The sequence below is a fragment of the Diuraphis noxia genome, unplaced genomic scaffold, assembly GCF_037042655.1.
Source record: "Diuraphis noxia isolate RWA-SAM2 unplaced genomic scaffold, SU_Dnox_SAM2 contig0001, whole genome shotgun sequence".
Taxonomy (NCBI): Eukaryota; Metazoa; Arthropoda; class Insecta; order Hemiptera; family Aphididae; genus Diuraphis; species Diuraphis noxia.
The window spans coordinates 125,194-150,813 of record NW_028301711.1 but is presented as its reverse complement, the minus strand read 5'-3'; the positions used below and the strand labels follow the sequence as shown (position 1 = coordinate 150,813).

The following is a 25,620-nucleotide window of genomic DNA, read 5'->3' as shown; positions in this document are numbered from 1 at the left end:
GATCCAGAGGTGGAGCAACCGGCCCAACATCCTTAAGCAGGCGTGATGGCTGATAAAAAAAACAATTAATTACAGTTTATAATACATAATGATCTCAGCCATAGCGGACGAGTATAAGGGTGCAAGGGAAAACTAGTGGACGGAAATACATCTAATTAGTACCTATCGTGTCTTACAAATCTGTAGGTAACGGTACTAACTTCACAACTGGTCTAGTGAACACTCCCTGGTTGGTCCTAACCTTTGCCACCCGCACTATCTTATCTGTGCCCGGATACACCTCGATTACTCTACCTAAGGGCCAAGTAAGAGGGGGGGTGTCACTAACTTTTACCACCACCATATTACCGACTTCAACGTTGTTGCTATCTTTGGTCCACTTTCCACGAACTTGGAGAGTATTTAAATATTCCTGGGACCAACGTCGCCAAAAGAACTGGAAGGCCTGCTGGAGGAGCTTCCAGCGAGTCTGCAGTCCCGTTTGCGTACTGGTAATCACAGGTTCCGGAATCGACATCAGAGGACGACCAATCAAGAAATGACCGGGTGTTAAGCATTCCAGGTCATTCGGATCCGATGATGCTGGTACTAGAGGACGCGAGTTTAGGGCAGCTTCTACTCGACACAACACCGTAGTAAACTCCTCTAACGTCCAAACTTGAGAGTTCATGGCCCGAAGGAGCAATGACTTAGCCGACTTAACGGCAGCTTCCCAAATTCCTCCAAAATGGGGAGCACCAGGAGGATTGAAATGCCAATCGCACGCCAACTGCCCAGAGAACTGATCTCTATTGTCCGGATGATTGACTAACTGTCACAGCTGCTTCGCTGCACCGACAAAATTGGTGCCACAATCTGAATAGATCGACGTCGGTAGACCACGACGAGCCACGAATCTATCCAACGTTAATCGAAAGGCCTCGGTCGACAGGGCAGAAACTGGTTCCAAGTGTACTGCTTTGGTGGTCATACAGACGAATACCGCAATGTATACCTTCACGATACGCGCTTTTCGCAGGCTGAGCTCCTTCATTTGTAAGGGACCGGCATAATCTATGCCAACTACAGAGAACGGATGAGCTTCCTGGACGCGAAACCTAGGCAGATCAGCCATCATAGGTTGAGGGTTGACGGGATTGGTCCTTGCGCATATTGTGCACCTGCGGATCACCCGATGGACCACAAGGCGAATGCCCACGACCCAGAAACGCCTGTGAACGAGTGCGGTTAGTAACCGCGGACCGGCATGGCACGCGTAGCTATGCCAATGGCGAGTAACGAGCATCGCCAAGTGAGCTTCCTTCGGTATCAGCATCGGATATCTTCGACGTTCGGACCACTTCGTGTTTTGAAGATGGCCTCCTACACGGACTACCCCGAATGCGTCCAAGAACGGAGAAAGGCGAGCAATCCCTTTACGCTGAACTTCCTCACCACGTGTTAAATTGCTGATAACATCACGGAAAAAATGACCCTGTGCACTTTTCACGACCGTGATTAGAGCCATGTCCAGCTCGGACTGTTTCAGGAACCCGGATTCGACATCCATCCTACGACACCTCGATATGAAACGGCGAAGTCGAGCTACCACCCGGATCATATGGTCGAAGGAGGAGAACCGAGCATACCATTCCTCTAGCGGATGACTTTGTGCCACTACACACACTAGCTGCACTTCCGGCAGCTGATCCAGAGTTAGTCTGCTAGTTCCCGTTGACCAACTGTCGACACTCGATAACAGAAAGGTTGGTCCCTTCCAATACAATGCCGCCTCCTTGAGTTCAGACGGGCGAAGTCCCCGAGAAGCACAATCTGCAGGGTTGAACTCTGACCGAACATGTAACCACCGGCACGCAGGAATGATGGTTTGAATTTGGCAAATACGATTAGACACGAAAGTCTTGAACGAGGTGTGGGGGTTGCTCAACCATGAGAGCACAATGGTTGAATCCGACCAGGCGAAGACATTCGAGATCTCAATTTGGGGTTCCAGAGCGCGTTTAATTCTTCCCAACCACAGAGCCAGTAGCACTGCTCCGCTCAATTCGAGCCGTGGAATTGAGGAGGTCTTCATTGGAGCTAACTTCGTTTTGGACCCGAGAAGATATACACCTACACTTCCTGCCTTGGTCGTGACACGAAGGTAAACAATCGCTGCATACCCTTTCGTGGACGCGTCAGAGAAACCGCACAAATCATAGCTACATCCAGCGGAGCAGCCGATGTAGCGTGGAATCTTAATTTCGACAAGCCAGCCTAAGGACTGATAGAAATCACACCAATCCTCAGCTATGTCCGATGGAAGTTGATCGTCCCAACCAATCTGTGCGACCCACACACGTTGCATGATTGACTTGGCATAGAATGTTGCTGGCGCCAACAGTCCTAATGGATCGAAAATTCTGGCGATCATGGATAGCACTCCACGTTTAGTAGGGATCATCCTGAAATTGTTAATGCTGAAGGAGAAATAATCTTGATCGTGATTCCACCGCATCCCCAGTACGTGCGTAGCATCATTTTGCTCAAATGCTAGCGGATTTCCAGAGCAATCTTCCGGACGTAGGTGCTCCAGTAATTCCGGAGTATTGCTTGCCCATTTCTTCAACTCCAAGCCGGACCTGGCGAGCGTGTGGAGGATTAGATTAGATTGAAGTGTTTTAGCCGCTTCCAACGACTCCGCACCCACACATATATCATCCATATAGGTTTTGACGCGGGCCCGCGTAATAGCCGTTTGAATTCAAACGGCCTTTGCCCGGCAAACCGCGCAATTACTTCTCTTTTCAACCGCCAATCGACGACGGACGACACCGACACGCGATAAGCGCGCCTGGAACGGTCGATCCGCCGAGACTCCGAACCGGTCGACAGTAGAGTGAGTTCTCTGACCGACACTGAACGACACACGCTCCTCACCACCCCGCTATTTTGATTTTCGTGTTGATCATTTTCTGGCGGTTGTATTTTCAACCACCACAATAAAAAAATCATTATACCGCGAACTGTTTGTGTTTCTCTTTTCACCACCTCCTACACTAGTGACACCACTGACTCACGCGGTATCCGTCCAGGACCGCCACAGTTTGATGGCGCAGAGCTCCCTTCACATCTGGAAAACTCTCACAGTCCGTTTCGGCGATGTAGCGGAGGACTCGTAACGCTAAATAGGGCGCACTATTAACTCCATACGTGACTGTATTAAGCGTATATTCCTTCAGCGATGCTTGTGACGTGTCCCTCCACAGGATGTATTGGTAGCCCCGATATTGAGGCAACACCTCGATCTGGCGATACATCTTGCATATATCGGTCGTGAAGGCCACTTTGTGTACGCGGAATCCAATCAGAACATCCACGATGTCCTGCTGCAGTTTCGGCCCGACCAATAAACATTGGTTGAGAGAGACACCTGAATGGCATTTCGCTGACGCGTCAAACACCACTCTCAATTTGACACTATCCCCTTCTAACTTCTGAATCGCATGATGGGGAATGAAGTATTGACCGGGACCTTCTGCGAGAGTCATATGACCTAGTCTCTCGTAATCGAGCATGAACTTGCGATATGCATTATAAAGTACTTCATCGGCAGACAGTTTCCTCTCCAGCTGCAGGAATCTGTTTAGCGCCACTTGTCGTGAACCTGGAAAATCTTCAACTGGACGGCCGGTGCGGAAGGGAAGAGGTACCGCGAACCGACCTCGAGCATCTCTGCGCATCTCCGAACTGAACAGTTCTTCGCACAATCCGTCTTCGGTGAACTGAGGCGGAGCAGCTTCAGGTTCCTCCGACTTCCAAAACCTTTCCATGATGGATTCCATGGACGATACCAGCGACACCAACATGGCTTGTGCGCTAATTTCTGGGTGCTCCTGAACCGGACCAATTAGCACCCAACCAAATACTGAACTGTAAACGGTAGGGAAACCTGGACCCAGCGAGCTGCACTTGTTCAACCAGATTTGGGGAAATATATCCGCGCCAATGAGCATCTCAACTGGAGCTGGTTCATCGAAGCTTGGATCGGCCAATATCAGATGGCCGCATTTGGCACGTACCTGAACTGGCAGTTGTCGAGCTGGCATATCTGACGTGATATTAGAGAGTACCCAAGGCTTGACCTTGATCGCTGGCGTTGGTTCATCCCTTGGCTGGATCGTCAGCTGAACAATACCCTGCACATCCGGAACCTTCTGGCCGGAGAGACCAGTCACAGGTACTGTCCATCGCGAGGGCTGTAATCCCAATCGGTTACAGCAAGCCGATGTAATTGCACTGATCTGCGATGCCGAATCGATCAGAGCACGCACGGTCTGGCAACTGCCAATTGTATCTCGTACATGTACCAAAGCGGTCCCGAGCAAGACAGTTGGAGCTTGTTGGCGGCCTAGCATGGCGGCCGGAGGAGCGGATTTCGACGGTTCCTGGTCTCGATGTAGTAGCGCATGATGGCGCCTCTTGCATATGGAGCACGAAGAGGAACACTTAAACGACATATGACCGTGAATTAAACAGACCATGCAAAGGCGATGCGTGCACACCACCTTGTAGCGCTCATCGACCGAGCAAGCCTTAAATTTCGCGCAATCAGCTAGCTGGTGAGCACCGGAGCAAACGTAACACGACCCCGAGGTAGATTTGGTCGAGGAATGTTTGGACGTCGATGGTTTGGACGTCGATGGTTTGGACGTTGATACTAATGCGGTCTTCGATTCCCGGCGAAAACCAGTTTTCTTGAGGTTGGCCGACTTAGAGGAGCTTCCTGCCGGTTGTACACCTGCATTTTCAAGAACATGGATTCTCGATTTAACGAACTTGATCACGCTCTGGATCGACGGATATTCTTCATTGTTTTCAGCCTCGAAAAGACGCCTCGAGAATGTAGGTAGACACCTAGCAGCCAATGAAAATAACAGAAACGACGCTAGATCCGGGATCTGGAGCGTCTCCAGGATCGTGATGTTTTCATCGAATACCGACATAAATGTCTGCAGAGCTGCAAGATTTTCGGAATTCGCGGCGGGAGCGGCTATTAACTTTTCAATTATTGACGATGCTAACCTGCGCGGCTTATCGTAGCGTTCGATCAATGCGTCCCAGGCAAGAGTAAAAGACTCATTCGATATCGAAAATCCCTTGATGACTTCTTGCGGATCAGCTTGTAGACACCCCACGAGGTAATAAAACTTGGTAACGTTCGGGATCTTATCGTTGTTAGCCACCAAATTGACAAACATGTCCCTAAAGGCTGGCCAGTTCTGGCATTCACCATCAAAAGTAGGCAGGGGAATTTCAGGCAACCTCATAGGTGCCACAGCCAACGGAGGGTAGGGTGCTGGGCAACCCTTGGACGACCCCTCAGCAGAAGAACTTGCTTGATCAATTATACCATCATACGGTACTTGTTGAACCGTACCGACGCTAAGAATTGGAGTTGGTTGAGATGCCTTGTACAAGGCCTTAGCTTCTACCACCAAAGCACGAATCTCAGTTTCCAAGTTCACAGAAAACTCCCCCAACAAATCCGATTCAGTAAGTATGTCTAGAAGATTATTGTTCTCAGCAACAAAGCTGGCCCACAAGCCATCAATATCGACGATAGCCACAGCTAATTGAGCTCTACTAGCTTCATCAGTAGCTGAGCTTGTGGCCAATATGTGTATCTGGCGAATTCGAGCGATGACTTGGTCCCTACGCAGGATTGCACGCTCCTTCGCACGAGCATCACGTTCCCCAGCCATTATACTGACTGCACCAAGCAGTTACAAGGCCAGAGACTAACAATATTGAACTAGAGCGAGAGCAAATTGCTAGTTGAAGCCAATATCACTTCAAGGGTATGATCAAAATTAAATTCAAACAATAAAATTACTAATACTGGTATCACACAGTACAAACGTTGATCAACGATGCCGAAAAACCAATGAACAAATACATAAATACCGAATGAGCACTATAAAAAGACCATGAACGAGTCAAATAATAAAGTATAAACAATCATTGACTATGATGCAGGCAATACCTAAGCAAACGGCAAAATACTCACTAACTCACAAACAATATCATAACTATTAACAGTTACAACTAGTCCAAACAACAGGGGAACGCCTAATTAATTCAAACTTGAACAGAACTCAGGTGTATCCAGGCGGCGCAGTACTAAATACAATATTAAAATTAATTATACTAACTATGAACAAGTTAGACAACCAATTATGCACTATAAAATCCCCATTTGAGCAATCTAGAGTGGATAATATAGAACAAATAATCAAATAATAATATATTGTGTATTAGTACAATACCTGCTCCTTGGCACGACCCACGACGCACACCTAAATATTAAACTATGTAGTAATGCAATTTAAAGCTACTGCACTAAGGGTGAGTGATAAGGACTGTTAAAACTCAGATGTCAATAGCATGACAACAAAATAATCATAATAAACCACCCAATTAAATAGTATAACCAATGAGGTAGGTGCTAACTAGACCAGCAACTAGTGAACCACCTATACATAATACAATAAATAAAACAATAAATAATTTAACCCAGAGAGCACCGTTTAATAAATATGTAATATTTAAAGTAAATTCAAATTAAATAACGTTACTACAGCAGTAAACGCTTGAGCACGAATGCAGTAAACAAAACTTAACACTAAATAATAAATCTGACTTATATTATTAGCAGTAAATAAAACAATTAATTAGTGACTGAACAGTCGGTTGAGTTAATTACTGTCTTCTTGCTGAACAGTACCTACTATCGATAGGAATGAGGAGAAGGATAAATAAATGTACACACCTTATACTCATACGCCAAAACTAAAAACAAAATGCATTACTCACGCGAATCCAGAGTACCAGATGTTGATGGACCAACCAACCACGCTCTGCTACCAAAATGTTGACCCGGCGATCCTTAAAACCAGATATCGCCTGGTACGCGGTTCTCAGGACGGTTGTGAAGTAAGGCAATTTATAAAGCAATTAAATAACAACAAGGTTTTCTGACTATCAGGAGCATGTATTGTTCCACATGAGCATTAGGTAATTAATTATGAAACAATATTACAATAATAATACAGGGGGGAAATGGGGATCACCGACTGAGCTGCCTCCCTGGCTGGTGTCTTGAGCTGATGGACTGTAGAAGCTGAGCTGCTGAACTGTACCACGGGTGCGAACGGATGCCCCGTTGTGTCGTGGAGCAATGAGCGGTCAACTACGCACGTGGACGCGACGTATTTAAGAGTAGGTAAAACTACACGGAGCTGATTATTACGAGCTTAACGATTCACAAACGAATCACAGACTGGACGACGACAGTCAATTGGATGAGCAACACGAGCTGAGCGACCGTACTGCCTCAATGTCTGAAAAGACTATAGAGCACGTTTTCCGGAGTACTTCCAAACGGGAACAAGATGGCTGACGGGCGAGCGAGTAGAGCGAACGCAAACACGAAGCTGTGTTGTACTCGTTGAACAACCAAAAAGAAGTGACGCGGACGACCGACCTCGCCAGCGCCGAGCGCCGGTAACGGTCACCGGTAGTGTTGCCACCATTGCGGCTGCTGGCGCACCGCGCCCACGAACATGGTTACTGATTACCTATTCGATTACCGTGGTGGTCAACACAGCGCGACCACCGACGGCGGCAGCTCTGTTATCACACGGAGCGAACAGTGTGTGTGTTGGTCAATCGGCGACGGCTCGTAACCGGAGCGCGCGTATATACGATATATTTACGTATACTAAATTATGCCGACACTATTTGGCGTCAACAATACTAGTTATACTGAAATGTCTCCTTGATTTCTAAACACAATGAAATTTTTTTAAACTTACCATTTTTTTGCGCTTTGCTCTAGAGGGGTCCAAGCACGACGTGTTTTTAGCTTGGTAATAACAAATTTAATCATTGTCCCATATACCCTAAGAAGATGCTTGGCCACTACACTTTTATCAATAAATGTGGCTTATACCGAAAAATAAAAATCAATTATCCCATTACTAAATTGTCATACGAACACTAGTGCTCGTGCGCTCGATAGCTTTAACTGTCATGCCAGTCGATATAAGTATGAATATGTTATAACTAAGAACTCTACTTCAAATTATTTTTCTACTATAATTTTTATGTTTCAAAATTTATATTCTATACTGAAAAACTTGAAAATTCATTGCAAACATTTCAAATAAATCATTTGATTTTCTACTTAAATCATAAAATTTGATGAATACTTTATAAATATAAAATATATTATACAATTAATTATTATTTTCGGAATTTATCCTTCTATTATAGTACATCGTAAGTTGATTTAATTTTAAATAATTATTTAATTTTATACGATTTATAGTTTGCACCTTAAATATGTTCAATGTTTAATCTTGTGTTTATATAATATTCAACGTTATTTCAATAAGTAGTGTGATTTTTTATTAAATATCTGCATTCAATTTTCTGAGATTCTAAAAAAAAAACCCGTTAGTCGTTATCTATTATAATTAAATATTAACCTTAAACTACGTATTTATTCATGTTCATTTCTATGCATGGCCTGATAATAGACATATATATAAGAATGAATATGTTATAACCAAGAATTCTATTTCAAATAAATTCAAAAGATATTTCTACCCTAATTGTTATGTCCGATATTTAAATTCTACTGAAAAACTTGAAAATTCATTGCAAACATTTCAAATAATCACTCGATTTTCCACATTAATAGTAACATTTGATGAATATAAAATATATTATACGCTTAGGTATTTATTAATATTGGGTATTATCTGTCTATTATAGTACATCGTAAGTTGATTTAATTTTAAATAATTATTTAATTTTATACGATTTATAGTTTGCACCTTAAATATGTTCAATGTTTAATCTTGTGTTTATATAATATTTAACGTTATTTCAATAAGTAGTGTGATTTTTTTTTAAATATCCGCATTCAATTTTCCGAGATTCTAAAAAAAAGTCGTTAGCTATAATCTATTATAATTAAATATTAACCTTAAACTACGTTTTTATAATGTTTAATTCTATGCATGTCCTGATAGTAGACATATAAGTATGGATATTTTATAACTAAGAGTTCTTTTTCAAATTAAGTTCAAATTATTTTTCTACTATAATTTTTATGTTTCGAAATTTATATTCTATACTGAAAAACTTGAAAATTCATTGCAAACATTTCAAATAAATCATTTGATTTTCTACTTAAATCATAAAATTTGATGAATACTTTATAAATATAAAATATATTATACAATTAATAATTATTTTCGGAATTTATCTGTCTATTATAGTACATCGTAAGTTGATTTAATTTTAAATAATTATTTAATTTTATACGATTTATAGTTTGCACCTTAAATATGTTCAATGTTTAATCTTGTGTAGTTGTGTTTATATAATATTTAACGTTATTTCAATAAGTAGTGTGATTTTTTATTAATTTCTGCATTCAATTTTCTGAGATTCTGAAAAAAAAGCCGTTAGTCGTAATCTATTATAATTAAATATTAACCTTAAACTACGTATTTATAATGTTAATTTCTATGCATGGCCTGATAATAGACATATATATAAGAATGAATATGTTATAACCAAGAATTCTATTTCAAATAAGTTCAAAAGATATTTCTACCCTAATTGTTATGTCCGATATTTAAATTCTACTGAAAAACTTGAAAAATTCATTGCAAACATTTCAAATAATCACTCGATTTTCCACTTTAATCGTAATATTTGATAAATATTATATAATTATCCACTATTCTCTGTCTGTAATAGGGCGTAGTAAGTTGATTTAATTTTAAATAATTAGTTTATTTTACACAATTTATAATTTGCATCTAAATTATACCTATTTAAAAATTAATCTTATGTTTATTTTGTATCCAACATAATTTCAATAATTAGTGTGATTTTTTTTTTTTATATCTGCATTCAATTTTCCAAGATTCTAAAAAAAAAGTCGTTTGTCATAATCTATTATAATTAAATATTTACCTTAAGCTATACGTATTTATTATGTTTAATTATATGCTTGGCCTGATAGTAGACATAAAAGTATGAATATGTTATAACTAAGAACTCTATTTCAAATTAAGTTCAAATGATTTTTCTACCTAATTATTATGTTTCAAAATTTATATTCTACCGAAAAACTAGAAAATTCATCGCGAACACTTCCAACAAATCTCTTGATTTTCCACTATAATTATAACATTTGATGAATATTTTATAATTATAAAATATATTATTCACTTATTAATTATTATCGGATATTTTCTGTCGATTATAGAACATCGTGAGTTGATTTATTTTTAATAATTATTATATTTTACACGATTTACAATATGCATCATAAATATATTTAAAATTTAATCTTATATTTATATAATATTCAACATAATTTAGATAAGAAGTGTAATTTTATTTTTTAATTAAATACAATCAATTTTCCGAGTTTATAAAACAAAAAAAACTGTTGGTTATAATCTGTTATAATTAAATATTAACCTTAAACTATGTGTTTGTAATTTATAATTCTATGCATGGCCAGATAGTAGACATATAGATAGAGACATAAGATGAGTGATTTTAATTGTTAAATAACTGCATTCAATTTTCCGAGCTTTAAAAAAAAAAAAAATTGTTAGTTATAATCTATTAAAATTAAATATATTCCTTAAACTACGTGTTTGTAATATTTAGTTCTATGTATGGCCTGATAGCAGAATAAGTATGAATATGTTATAAAAATGAAATCAACTTCAAATTAAGTTCAAATAATTTTTATACCCTAATTATTATGTTTCGTAATTTATATTCAACCGATAAACTTAAAAATTCATTGCAAACATTTCAAATAATTCATTTGACTTTCCACTTTAATCGTAACATTTGATGAAAATCTTATAATTAATAAATATATCATACACTTATTAATTATTATCTGATAATATCTGTTTACTATAGCAAATAGTAAGATAATTTATTTTTTTAATAATAATATAATTTGAATCTAAATTATGTTTAAAGTTTAATCTTATGTTTATATAATATCCAACATAATTTCAATAAGAAGTGTGATTTTTTTTTTAAATATCTGTATTCTAACAAAATACAGCCGTTAGTTACAATCTATTATAATTAAATTTTAATCTTAAACTACGTATTTATAATGTTTAATTCTATTCGTGCCCTGATAGTAGACATATAAGTGTGAATATGTTATAACTAAGAATTTTATTTCAAATTAAGTTTAATTATAAAATATATTAAACACTTATTAATTGTTATCCGGTATTCTCTGTCTGTAATAGGTCATGGTAAGTTGATTTAATATTAAATAATTAGTTAATTTTACACGATTTAATAGTAGTCATATAAGTATGGATATTTTATAACTAAGAGTTATATTTCATATTAAGTTCAAATGATTTTTCTACCTAATTATTATGTTTCAAAATTTATATTCTACCGAAAAACTAGAAAATTCATCGCGAACATTTCCAACAAATCTCTTGATTTTCCACTATAATTATAACATTTGATGAATATTTTATAATTATAAAATATATTATTCACTTATTAATTATTATCGGATATTTTCTGTCGATTATAGAACATCGTAAGTTGATTTATTTTTAATAATTATTATATTTTACACGATTTACAATATGCATCATAAATATATTTAAAATTTAATCTTATATTTATATAATATTCAACATAATTTAGATAAGAAGTGTAATTTTATTTTTTAATTAAATACAATCAATTTTCCGAGTTTTTAAAACAAAAAAAACTGTTGGTTATAATCTGTTAAAATTAAATATTAACCTTAAACTATGTGTTTGTAATTTATAATTCTATGCATGGCCAGATAGTAGACATATAAGTTTGAAAATGTTATATCTAAAATCTCTATTTCAAATAAATCACATGATTTTCCATTTTAATCATAACATTTGATGAATATTTTATAATTTTAAAATATATTATACACTTATTAATTATTATCGGATATTCTCTGTCGATTATAGAACAACGTAAGTTGATTTAATTTGAATTAATTATTTAATTTTACACGTTTATAGCAAGAAGTGTAATTATATTTTTAAAATATCTGCATTCAATTTTCCGAGATATAAAAAAAAAAAAACTGTTAGTTATAATTTATTAGAATTAAATAAAAATCTTAAACTACGTATTTATAATTTTTTAATACTGTGTATTGCCTGATATTAGATATACTAGTATGAATATGTTATATTTAAGAACTCTATTTTCAATTTAGTTCAAATTATTTTTCTACCCTAATTATTATGTTTCGTAATTTATATTCAACCGATAAACTTAAAAATTCATTGCAAACATTTCAAATAATTCATTTGACTTTCCACTTTAATCATAAAATTTCATGAAAATCTTATAATTAATAAATATATTATATACTTATTAATTATGATCTGATAATATCTGTTTATTATAGCAAATAGTAAGATAATTTAATTTTTTAATAATAATATAATTTGAATCTAAATTATGTTTAAAGTTTAATCTTATGTTTATATAATATCCAACATAATTTCAATAAGAAGTGTGATTTTTTTTTTAATTATCTGCATTCTAACAAAATACAGCCGTTAGTTACAATCTGTTATAATTAAATTTTAATCTTAAACTACGTATTTATAATGTTTAATTCTATTCGTGCCCTGATAGTAGACATATAAGTGTGAATATGTTATAACTAAGAATTTTATTTCAAATTAAGTTTAATTATAAAATATATTAAACACTTATTAATTGTTATCCGGTATTCTCTGTCTGTAATAGGTCATGGTAAGTTGATTTAATATTAAATAATTAGTTAATTTTACACGATTTAATAGTAGTCATATAAGTATGGATATTTTATAACTAAGAGTTATATTTCATATTAAGTTCAAATGATTTTTCTACCTAATTATTATGTTTCAAAATTTATATTCTACCGAAAAACTAGAAAATTCATCGCGAACATTTCCAACAAATCTCTTGATTTTCCACTATAATTATAACATTTGATGAATATTTTATAATTATAAAATATATTATTCACTTATTAATTATTATCGGATATTTTCTGTCGATTATAGAACATCGTAAGTTGATTTATTTTTAATATTTATTATATTTTACACGATTTACAATATGCATCATAAATATATTTAAAATTTAATCTTATGTTTATATAATATTCAACATAATTGAGATAAGAAGTGTAATTTTATTTTTTAATTAAATACAATCAATTTTCCGAGTTTTTAAAACAAAAAAAACTGTTGGTTATAATCTGTTATAATTAAATATTAACCTTAAACTATGTGTTTGTAATTTATAATTCTATGCATGGCCAGATAGTAGACATATAAGTTTGGAAATGTTATAACTAAAATCTCTATTTCAAATAAATCACTTGATTTTCCATTTTAATCATAACATTTGATGAATATTTTATAATTTTAAAATATATTATACACTTATTAATTATTATCGGATATTCTCTGTCGATTATAGAACAACATAAGTTGATTTAATTTGAATTAATTATTTAATTTTACACGTTTATAGCAAGAAGTGTAATTATATTTTTAAAATATCTGCATTCAATTTTCCGAGATAGGTATAAAAAAAAAAAACTGTTAGTTATAATTTATTAGAATTAAATAAAAATCTTAAACTACGTATTTATAATTTTTTAATACTGTGCATTGCCTGATAGTAGATATACTAGTATGAATATGTTATATTTAAGAACTCTATTTTCAATTTAGTTCAAATTATTTTTCTACCCTAATTATTATGTTTCGTAATTTATATTCAACCGATAAACTTAAAAATTCATTGCAAACATTTCAAATAATTCATTTGACTTTCCACTTTAATCGTAACATTTGATGAAAATCTTATAATTAATAAATATATCATACACTTATTAATTATTATCTGATAATATCTGTTTACTATAGCAAGTAGTAAGATAATTTATTTTTTTAATAATAATATAATTTGAATCTAAATTATGTTTAAAGTTTAATCTTATGTTTATATAATATCCAACATAATTTCAATAAGTAGTGTGATTTTTTTTTTAAAATATCTGCATTCTAACAAAATACTGCCGTTAGTTACAATCTATTATAATTAAATTTTAATCCTAAACTACGTATTTATAATGTTTAATTCTATTCGTGCCCTGATAGTAGACATATAAGTGTGAATATGTTATAACTAAGAAGTTTATTTCAAATTAAGTTTAATTATAAAATATATTAAACACTTATTAATTATTATCCGGTATTCTCTGTCTGTAATAGGTCATGGTAAGTTGATTTAATTTTAAATAATTAGTTAATTTTACACGATTTAGTAGTAGTCATATAGGTATGGATATTTTATAACTAAGAGTTATATTTCAAATTAAGTTCAAATGATAATTATGTTTCAAAATTTATATTCTACCGAAAAACTTGAAAATTCATCGCGAACATTTCCAACAAATCTCTTGATTTTCCACTATAATTATAACATTTGATGAATATTTTATAATTATAAAATATATTATTCACTTATTAATTATTATCGGATATTTTCTGTCGATTATAGAACATCGTAAGTTGATTTATTTTTAATAATTATTATTTTTTACACGATTTACAATATGCATCATAAATATATTTAAAATTTAATCTTATGTTTATATAATATTCAACTTAATTTAGATAAGAAGTGTAATTTTATTTTTTAATTAAATATAATCAATTTTCCGAGTTTATAAAACAAAAAAAACTGTTGGTTATAATCTGTTATAATTAAATATTAACCTTAAACTATGTGTTTGTAATTTATAATTCTATGCATGGCCAGATAGTAGACATATAAGTTTGAAAATGTTATAACTAAAATCTCTATTTCAAATAAATCACTTGATTTTCCATTTTAATCATAACATTTGATGAATATTTTAAAATTATAAAATATATTATACATTTATTAATTATTATCGGATATTCTCTGTCGATTATAGAACAACGTAAGTTGATTTAATTTGAATTAATTATTTAATTTTACACGTTTATAGCAAGAAGTGTAATTATATTTTTAAAATATCTGCATTCAATTTTCCGAGATATAAAAAAAAAAAACTGTTATTTATAATTTATTAGAATTAAATAAAAATCTTAAACTACGTATTTATAATTTTTTAATTCTGTGCATGGCCTGATAGTAGATATACTAGTGTTATATTTAAGAACTCTATTTCAAATTTAGTTCAAATTATTTTTCTACCCTTATTATTATGTTTCGTAATTTATATTCAACCGATAAACTTAAAAATTCATTGCAAACATTTCAAATAATTCATTTGACTTTCCACTTTAATCGTAACATTTGATGAAAATCTTATAATTAATAAATATATCATACACTTATTAATTATTATCTGATAATATCTGTTTACTATAGCAAGTAGTAAGATAATTTATTTTTTTAATAATAATATAATTTGAATCTAAATTATGTTTAAAGTTTAATCTTATGTTTATATAATATCCAACATAATTTCAATAAGTAGTGTGATTTTTTTTTTAAAATATCTGCATTCTAACAAAATACTGCCGTTAGTTACAATCTATTATAATTAAATTTTAATCCTAAACTACGTATTTATAATGTTTAATTCTATTCGTGCCCTGATAGTAGACATATAAGTGTGAATATGTTATAACTAAGAAGTTTATTTCAAATTAAGTTTAATTATAAAATATATTAAACACTTATTAATTATTATCCGGTATTCTCTGTCTGTAATAGGTCATGGTAAGTTGATTTAATTTTAAATAATTAGTTAATTTTACACGATTTAGTAGTAGTCATATAGGTATGGATATTTTATAACTAAGAGTTATATTTCAAATTAAGTTCAAATGATAATTATGTTTCAAAATTTATATTCTACCGAAAAACTTGAAAATTCATCGCGAACATTTCCAACAAATCTCTTGATTTTCCACTATAATTATAACATTTGATGAATATTTTATAATTATAAAATATATTATTCACTTATTAATTATTATCGGATATTTTCTGTCGATTATAGAACATCGTAAGTTGATTTATTTTTAATAATTATTATTTTTTACACGATTTACAATATGCATCATAAATATATTTAAAATTTAATCTTATGTTTATATAATATTCAACTTAATTTAGATAAGAAGTGTAATTTTATTTTTTAATTAAATATAATCAATTTTCCGAGTTTATAAAACAAAAAAAACTGTTGGTTATAATCTGTTATAATTAAATATTAACCTTAAACTATGTGTTTGTAATTTATAATTCTATGCATGGCCAGATAGTAGACATATAAGTTTGAAAATGTTATAACTAAAATCTCTATTTCAAATAAATCACTTGATTTTCCATTTTAATCATAACATTTGATGAATATTTTAAAATTATAAAATATATTATACATTTATTAATTATTATCGGATATTCTCTGTCGATTATAGAACAACGTAAGTTGATTTAATTTGAATTAATTATTTAATTTTACACGTTTATAGCAAGAAGTGTAATTATATTTTTAAAATATCTGCATTCAATTTTCCGAGATATAAAAAAAAAAAACTGTTATTTATAATTTATTAGAATTAAATAAAAATCTTAAACTACGTATTTATAATTTTTTAATTCTGTGCATGGCCTGATAGTAGATATACTAGTGTTATATTTAAGAACTCTATTTCAAATTTAGTTCAAATTATTTTTCTACCCTTATTATTATGTTTCGTAATTTATATTCAACCGATAAACTTAAAAATTCATTGCAAACATTTCAAATAATTCATTTGACTTTCCACTTTAATCATAACATTTGATGAAAATCTTATAATTAATAAATATATTATATACTTATTAATTATGATCTGATAATATCTGTTTATTATAGCAAATAGTAAGATAATTTAATTTTTTAATAATAATATAATTTGAATCTAAATTATGTTTAAAGTTTAATGTTATGTTTATATAATATCCAACCCAATTTCAATAAGTAGTGTGATTTTTTTTTTAAATATCTGTATTCTAACAAAATACAGCCGTTAGTTACATTCTATTATAATTAAATTTTATTCTTAAACTACGTATTTATAATGTTTAATTCTATTCGTGCCCTGATAGTAGACATATAAGTGTGAATATGTTATAACTAAGAATTTTATTTCAAATTAAGTTTAATTATAAAATATATTAAACACTTATTAATTGTTATCCGGTATTCTCTGTCTGTAATAGGTCATGGTAAGTTGATTTAATATTAAATAATTAGTTAATTTTACACGATTTAATAGTAGTCATATAAGTATGGATATTTTATAACTAAGAGTTATATTTCATATTAAGTTCAAATGATTTTTCTACCTAATTATTATGTTTCAAAATTTATATTCTACCGAAAAACTAGAAAATTCATCGCGAACATTTCCAACAAATCTCTTGATTTTCCACTATAATTATAACATTTGATGAATATTTTATAATTATAAAATATATTATTCACTTATTAATTATTATCGGATATTTTCTGTCGATTATAGAACATCGTAAGTTGATTTATTTTTAATATTTATTATATTTTACATGATTTACAATATGCATCATAAATATATTTAAAATTTAATCTTATGTTTATATAATATTCAACATAATTGAGATAAGAAGTGTAATTTTATTTTTTAATTAAATACAATCAATTTTCCGAGTTTTTAAAACAAAAAAAACTGTTGGTTATAATCTGTTATAATTAAATATTAACCTTAAACTATGTGTTTGTAATTTATAATTCTATGCATGTCCAGATAGTAGACATATAAGTTTGAAAATGTTATAACTAAAATCTCTATTTCAAATAAATCACTTGATTTTCCATTTTAATCCTAACATTTGATGAATATTTTAAAATTATAAAATATATTATACATTTATTAATTATTATCGGATATTTTCTGTCGATTATAGAACAACGTAAGTTGATTTAATTTGAATTAATTATTTAATTTTACACGTTTATAGCAAGTACTGTAATTATATTTTTAAAATACCTGCATTCAATTTTCCGAGATATTAAAAAAAAAAAAACTGTTATTTATAATTTATTAGAATTAAATAAAAATCTTAAACTACGTATTTATAATTTTTTAATTCTGTGCATGGCCTGATAGTAGATATACTAGTGTTATATTTAAGAACTCTATTTCAAATTTAGTTCAAATTATTTTTCTACCCTTATTATTATGTTTCGTAATTTACATTCAACCGATAAACTTAAAAATTCATTGCAAACATTTCAAATAATTCATTTGACTTTCCACTTTAATCATAACATTTGATGAAAATCTTATAATTAATAAATATATTATATAGACTTATTAATTATTATCGGGTATTCTCTGTCTATTACCTATAGTGCAACGTAAGTTGATTTAAAATTATATAATTATTCATTTTACAAAATTTATAGTATGTATCTTAAATATATTTAAAAATAATCTTTTGTTTATATAATAGTCAACATAATTTATATAAGATGAGTGATTTTAATTGTTAAATAACTGCATTCAATTTTCCGAGCTTTAAAAAAAAAAAAAATTGTTAGTTATAATCTATTAAAATTAAATATATTCCTTAAACTACGTGTTTGTAATATTTAGTTCTATGTATGGCCTGATAGCAGAATAAGTATGAATATGTTATAAAAATGAAATCAACTTCAAATTAAGTTCAAATAATTTTTATACCCTAATTATTATGTTTCGTAATTTATATTCAACCGATAAACTTAAAAATTCATTGCAAACATTTCAAATAATTCATTTGACTTTCCACTTTAATCGTAACATTTGATGAAAATCTTATAATTAATAAATATATCATACACTTATTAATTATTATCTGATAATATCTGTTTACTATAGCAAGTAGTAAGATAATTTATTTTTTTAATAATAATATAATTTGAATCTAAATTATGTTTAAAGTTTAATCTTATGTTTATATAATATCCAACATAATTTCAATAAGTAGTGTGATTTTTTTTTTAAAATATCTGCATTCTAACAAAATACTGCCGTTAGTTACAATCTATTATAATTAAATTTTAATCCTAAACTACGTATTTATAATGTTTAATTCTATTCGTGCCCTGATAGTAGACATATAAGTGTGAATATGTTATAACTAAGAAGTTTATTTCAAATTAAGTTTAATTATAAAATATATTAAACACTTATTAATTATTATCCGGTATTCTCTGTCTGTAATAGGTCATGGTAAGTTGATTTAATTTTAAATAATTAGTTAATTTTACACGATTTAGTAGTAGTCATATAGGTATGGATATTTTATAACTAAGAGTTATATTTCAAATTAAGTTCAAATGATAATTATGTTTCAAAATTTATATTCTACCGAAAAACTTGAAAATTCATCGCGAACATTTCCAACAAATCTCTTGATTTTCCACTATAATTATAACATTTGATGAATATTTTATAATTATAAAATATATTATTCACTTATTAATTATTATCGGATATTTTCTGTCGATTATAGAACATCGTAAGTTGATTTATTTTTAATAATTATTATTTTTTACACGATTTACAATATGCATCATAAATATATTTAAAATTTAATCTTATGTTTATATAATATTCAACTTAATTTAGATAAGAAGTGTAATTTTATTTTTTAATTAAATATAATCAATTTTCCGAGTTTATAAAACAAAAAAAACTGTTGGTTATAATCTGTTATAATTAAATATTAACCTTAAACTATGTGTTTGTAATTTATAATTCTATGCATGGCCAGATAGTAGACATATAAGTTTGAAAATGTTATAACTAAAATCTCTATTTCAAATAAATCACTTGATTTTCCATTTTAATCATAACATTTGATGAATATTTTAAAATTATAAAATATATTATACATTTATTAATTATTATCGGATATTCTCTGTCGATTATAGAACAACGTAAGTTGATTTAATTTGAATTAATTATTTAATTTTACACGTTTATAGCAAGAAGTGTAATTATATTTTTAAAATATCTGCATTCAATTTTCCGAGATATAAAAAAAAAAAACTGTTATTTATAATTTATTAGAATTAAATAAAAATCTTAAACTACGTATTTATAATTTTTTAATTCTGTGCATGGCCTGATAGTAGATATACTAGTGTTATATTTAAGAACTCTATTTCAAATTTAGTTCAAATTATTTTTCTACCCTTATTATTATGTTTCGTAATTTATATTCAACCGATAAACTTAAAAATTCATTGCAAACATTTCAAATAATTCATTTGACTTTCCACTTTAATCATAACATTTGATGAAAATCTTATAATTAATAAATATATTATATACTTATTAATTATGATCTGATAATATCTGTTTATTATAGCAAATAGTAAGATAATTTAATTTTTTAATAATAATATAATTTGAATCTAAATTATGTTTAAAGTTTAATGTTATGTTTATATAATATCCAACCCAATTTCAATAAGTAGTGTGATTTTTTTTTTAAATATCTGTATTCTAACAAAATACAGCCGTTAGTTACATTCTATTATAATTAAATTTTATTCTTAAACTACGTATTTATAATGTTTAATTCTATTCGTGCCCTGATAGTAGACATATAAGTGTGAATATGTTATAACTAAGAATTTTATTTCAAATTAAGTTTAATTATAAAATATATTAAACACTTATTAATTGTTATCCGGTATTCTCTGTCTGTAATAGGTCATGGTAAGTTGATTTAATATTAAATAATTAGTTAATTTTACACGATTTAATAGTAGTCATATAAGTATGGATATTTTATAACTAAGAGTTATATTTCATATTAAGTTCAAATGATTTTTCTACCTAATTATTATGTTTCAAAATTTATATTCTACCGAAAAACTAGAAAATTCATCGCGAACATTTCCAACAAATCTCTTGATTTTCCACTATAATTATAACATTTGATGAATATTTTATAATTATAAAATATATTATTCACTTATTAATTATTATCGGATATTTTCTGTCGATTATAGAACATCGTAAGTTGATTTATTTTTAATATTTATTATATTTTACATGATTTACAATATGCATCATAAATATATTTAAAATTTAATCTTATGTTTATATAATATTCAACATAATTGAGATAAGAAGTGTAATTTTATTTTTTAATTAAATACAATCAATTTTCCGAGTTTTTAAAACAAAAAAAACTGTTGGTTATAATCTGTTATAATTAAATATTAACCTTAAACTATGTGTTTGTAATTTATAATTCTATGCATGTCCAGATAGTAGACATATAAGTTTGAAAATGTTATAACTAAAATCTCTATTTCAAATAAATCACTTGATTTTCCATTTTAATCCTAACATTTGATGAATATTTTAAAATTATAAAATATATTATACATTTATTAATTATTATCGGATATTTTCTGTCGATTATAGAACAACGTAAGTTGATTTAATTTGAATTAATTATTTAATTTTACACGTTTATAGCAAGTACTGTAATTATATTTTTAAAATACCTGCATTCAATTTTCCGAGATATTAAAAAAAAAAAAACTGTTATTTATAATTTATTAGAATTAAATAAAAATCTTAAACTACGTATTTATAATTTTTTAATTCTGTGCATGGCCTGATAGTAGATATACTAGTGTTATATTTAAGAACTCTATTTCAAATTTAGTTCAAATTATTTTTCTACCCTTATTATTATGTTTCGTAATTTACATTCAACCGATAAACTTAAAAATTCATTGCAAACATTTCAAATAATTCATTTGACTTTCCACTTTAATCATAACATTTGATGAAAATCTTATAATTAATAAATATATTATATAGACTTATTAATTATTATCGGGTATTCTCTGTCTATTACCTATAGTGCAACGTAAGTTGATTTAAAATTATATAATTATTCATTTTACAAAATTTATAGTATGTATCTTAAATATATTTAAAAATAATCTTTTGTTTATATAATAGTCAACATAATTTATATAAGATGAGTGATTTTAATTGTTAAATAACTGCATTCAATTTTCCGAGCTTTAAAAAAAAAAAAAATTGTTAGTTATAATCTATTAAAATTAAATATATTCCTTAAACTACGTGTTTGTAATATTTAGTTCTATGTATGGCCTGATAGCAGAATAAGTATGAATATGTTATAAAAATGAAATCAACTTCAAATTAAGTTCAAATAATTTTTATACCCTAATTATTATGTTTCGTAATTTATATTCAACCGATAAACTTAAAAATTCATTGCAAACATTTCAAATAATTCATTTGACTTTCCACTTTAATCGTAACATTTGATGAAAATCTTATAATTAATAAATATATCATACACTTATTAATTATTATCTGATAATATCTGTTTACTATAGCAAGTAGTAAGATAATTTATTTTTTTAATAATAATATAATTTGAATCTAAATTATGTTTAAAGTTTAATCTTATGTTTATATAATATCCAACATAATTTCAATAAGTAGTGTGATTTTTTTTTTAAAATATCTGCATTCTAACAAAATACTGCCGTTAGTTACAATCTATTATAATTAAATTTTAATCCTAAACTACGTATTTATAATGTTTAATTCTATTCGTGCCCTGATAGTAGACATATAAGTGTGAATATGTTATAACTAAGAAGTTTATTTCAAATTAAGTTTAATTATAAAATATATTAAACACTTATTAATTATTATCCGGTATTCTCTGTCTGTAATAGGTCATGGTAAGTTGATTTAATTTTAAATAATTAGTTAATTTTACACGATTTAGTAGTAGTCATATAGGTATGGATATTTTATAACTAAGAGTTATATTTCAAATTAAGTTCAAATGATAATTATGTTTCAAAATTTATATTCTACCGAAAAACTTGAAAATTCATCGCGAACATTTCCAACAAATCTCTTGATTTTCCACTATAATTATAACATTTGATGAATATTTTATAATTATAAAATATATTATTCACTTATTAATTATTATCGGATATTTTCTGTCGATTATAGAACATCGTAAGTTGATTTATTTTTAATATTTATTATATTTTACACGATTTACAATATGCATCATAAATATATTTAAAATTTAATCTTATGTTTATATAATATTCAACATAATTGAGATAAGAAGTGTAATTTTATTTTTTAATTAAATACAATCAATTTTCCGAGTTTTTAAAACAAAAAAAACTGTTGGTTATAATCTGTTATAATTAAATATTAACCTTAAACTATGTGTTTGTAATTTATAATTCTATGCATGGCCAGATAGTAGACATATAAGTTTGGAAATGTTATAACTAAAATCTCTATTTCAAATAAATCACTTGATTTTCCATTTTAATCATAACATTTGATGAATATTTTATAATTTTAAAATATATTATACACTTATTAATTATTATCGGATATTCTCTGTCGATTATAGAACAACATAAGTTGATTTAATTTGAATTAATTATTTAATTTTACACGTTTATAGCAAGAAGTGTAATTATATTTTTAAAATATCTGCATTCAATTTTCCGAGATAGGTATAAAAAAAAAAAACTGTTAGTTATAATTTATTAGAATTAAATAAAAATCTTAAACTACGTATTTATAATTTTTTAATACTGTGCATTGCCTGATAGTAGATATACTAGTATGAATATGTTATATTTAAGAACTCTATTTTCAATTTAGTTCAAATTATTTTTCTACCCTAATTATTATGTTTCGTAATTTATATTCAACCGATAAACTTAAAAATTCATTGCAAACATTTCAAATAATTCATTTGACTTTCCACTTTAATCGTAACATTTGATGAAAATCTTATAATTAATAAATATATCATACACTTATTAATTATTATCTGATAATATCTGTTTACTATAGCAAGTAGTAAGATAATTTATTTTTTTAATAATAATATAATTTGAATCTAAATTATGTTTAAAGTTTAATCTTATGTTTATATAATATCCAACATAATTTCAATAAGTAGTGTGATTTTTTTTTTAAAATATCTGCATTCTAACAAAATACTGCCGTTAGTTACAATCTATTATAATTAAATTTTAATCCTAAACTACGTATTTATAATGTTTAATTCTATTCGTGCCCTGATAGTAGACATATAAGTGTGAATATGTTATAACTAAGAAGTTTATTTCAAATTAAGTTTAATTATAAAATATATTAAACACTTATTAATTATTATCCGGTATTCTCTGTCTGTAATAGGTCATGGTAAGTTGATTTAATTTTAAATAATTAGTTAATTTTACACGATTTAGTAGTAGTCATATAGGTATGGATATTTTATAACTAAGAGTTATATTTCAAATTAAGTTCAAATGATAATTATGTTTCAAAATTTATATTCTACCGAAAAACTTGAAAATTCATCGCGAACATTTCCAACAAATCTCTTGATTTTCCACTATAATTATAACATTTGATGAATATTTTATAATTATAAAATATATTATTCACTTATTAATTATTATCGGATATTTTCTGTCGATTATAGAACATCGTAAGTTGATTTATTTTTAATAATTATTATTTTTTACACGATTTACAATATGCATCATAAATATATTTAAAATTTAATCTTATGTTTATATAATATTCAACTTAATTTAGATAAGAAGTGTAATTTTATTTTTTAATTAAATATAATCAATTTTCCGAGTTTATAAAACAAAAAAAACTGTTGGTTATAATCTGTTATAATTAAATATTAACCTTAAACTATGTGTTTGTAATTTATAATTCTATGCATGGCCAGATAGTAGACATATAAGTTTGAAAATGTTATAACTAAAATCTCTATTTCAAATAAATCACTTGATTTTCCATTTTAATCATAACATTTGATGAATATTTTAAAATTATAAAATATATTATACATTTATTAATTATTATCGGATATTCTCTGTCGATTATAGAACAACGTAAGTTGATTTAATTTGAATTAATTATTTAATTTTACACGTTTATAGCAAGAAGTGTAATTATATTTTTAAAATATCTGCATTCAATTTTCCGAGATATAAAAAAAAAAAACTGTTATTTATAATTTATTAGAATTAAATAAAAATCTTAAACTACGTATTTATAATTTTTTAATTCTGTGCATGGCCTGATAGTAGATATACTAGTGTTATATTTAAGAACTCTATTTCAAATTTAGTTCAAATTATTTTTCTACCCTTATTATTATGTTTCGTAATTTATATTCAACCGATAAACTTAAAAATTCATTGCAAACATTTCAAATAATTCATTTGACTTTCCACTTTAATCATAACATTTGATGAAAATCTTATAATTAATAAATATATTATATACTTATTAATTATGATCTGATAATATCTGTTTATTATAGCAAATAGTAAGATAATTT

General features: G+C 28.3%; 2 protein-coding genes across 2 annotated transcripts; both read right to left on the bottom strand.

Annotated features, from left to right (window-relative positions):
* Positions 1-814: 814 nt before the first annotated feature.
* On the bottom strand, positions 815-2,704 carry LOC107165269 (uncharacterized). Its single transcript, XM_089222548.1, has one exon. It carries the CDS (start codon positions 2,702-2,704, stop codon positions 815-817), a length of 1,890 nt encoding a protein of 629 aa, XP_089078674.1.
* A 334-nt stretch (positions 2,705-3,038) lies between these two features.
* On the bottom strand, positions 3,039-6,136 carry LOC149059090 (uncharacterized). The gene has a single exon (XM_089222544.1). The coding sequence runs from the start codon at positions 5,742-5,744 to the stop codon at positions 3,039-3,041; it is 2,706 nt and encodes a 901-aa protein (XP_089078670.1). The 5' UTR covers positions 5,745-6,136.
* Between the last annotated feature and the right edge of the window lie 19,484 nt (positions 6,137-25,620).

What these genes read in the sequence shown, in the direction of transcription:
- LOC149059090 (XM_089222544.1), bottom strand. Translation starts at nt 5,744, where the DNA reads ATGGCTGGGGAACGTGATGCTCGTGCGAAGGAGCGTGCAATCCTGCGT.
- LOC107165269 (XM_089222548.1), bottom strand. Translation starts at nt 2,704, where the DNA reads ATGGATGATATATGTGTGGGTGCGGAGTCGTTGGAAGCGGCTAAAACA.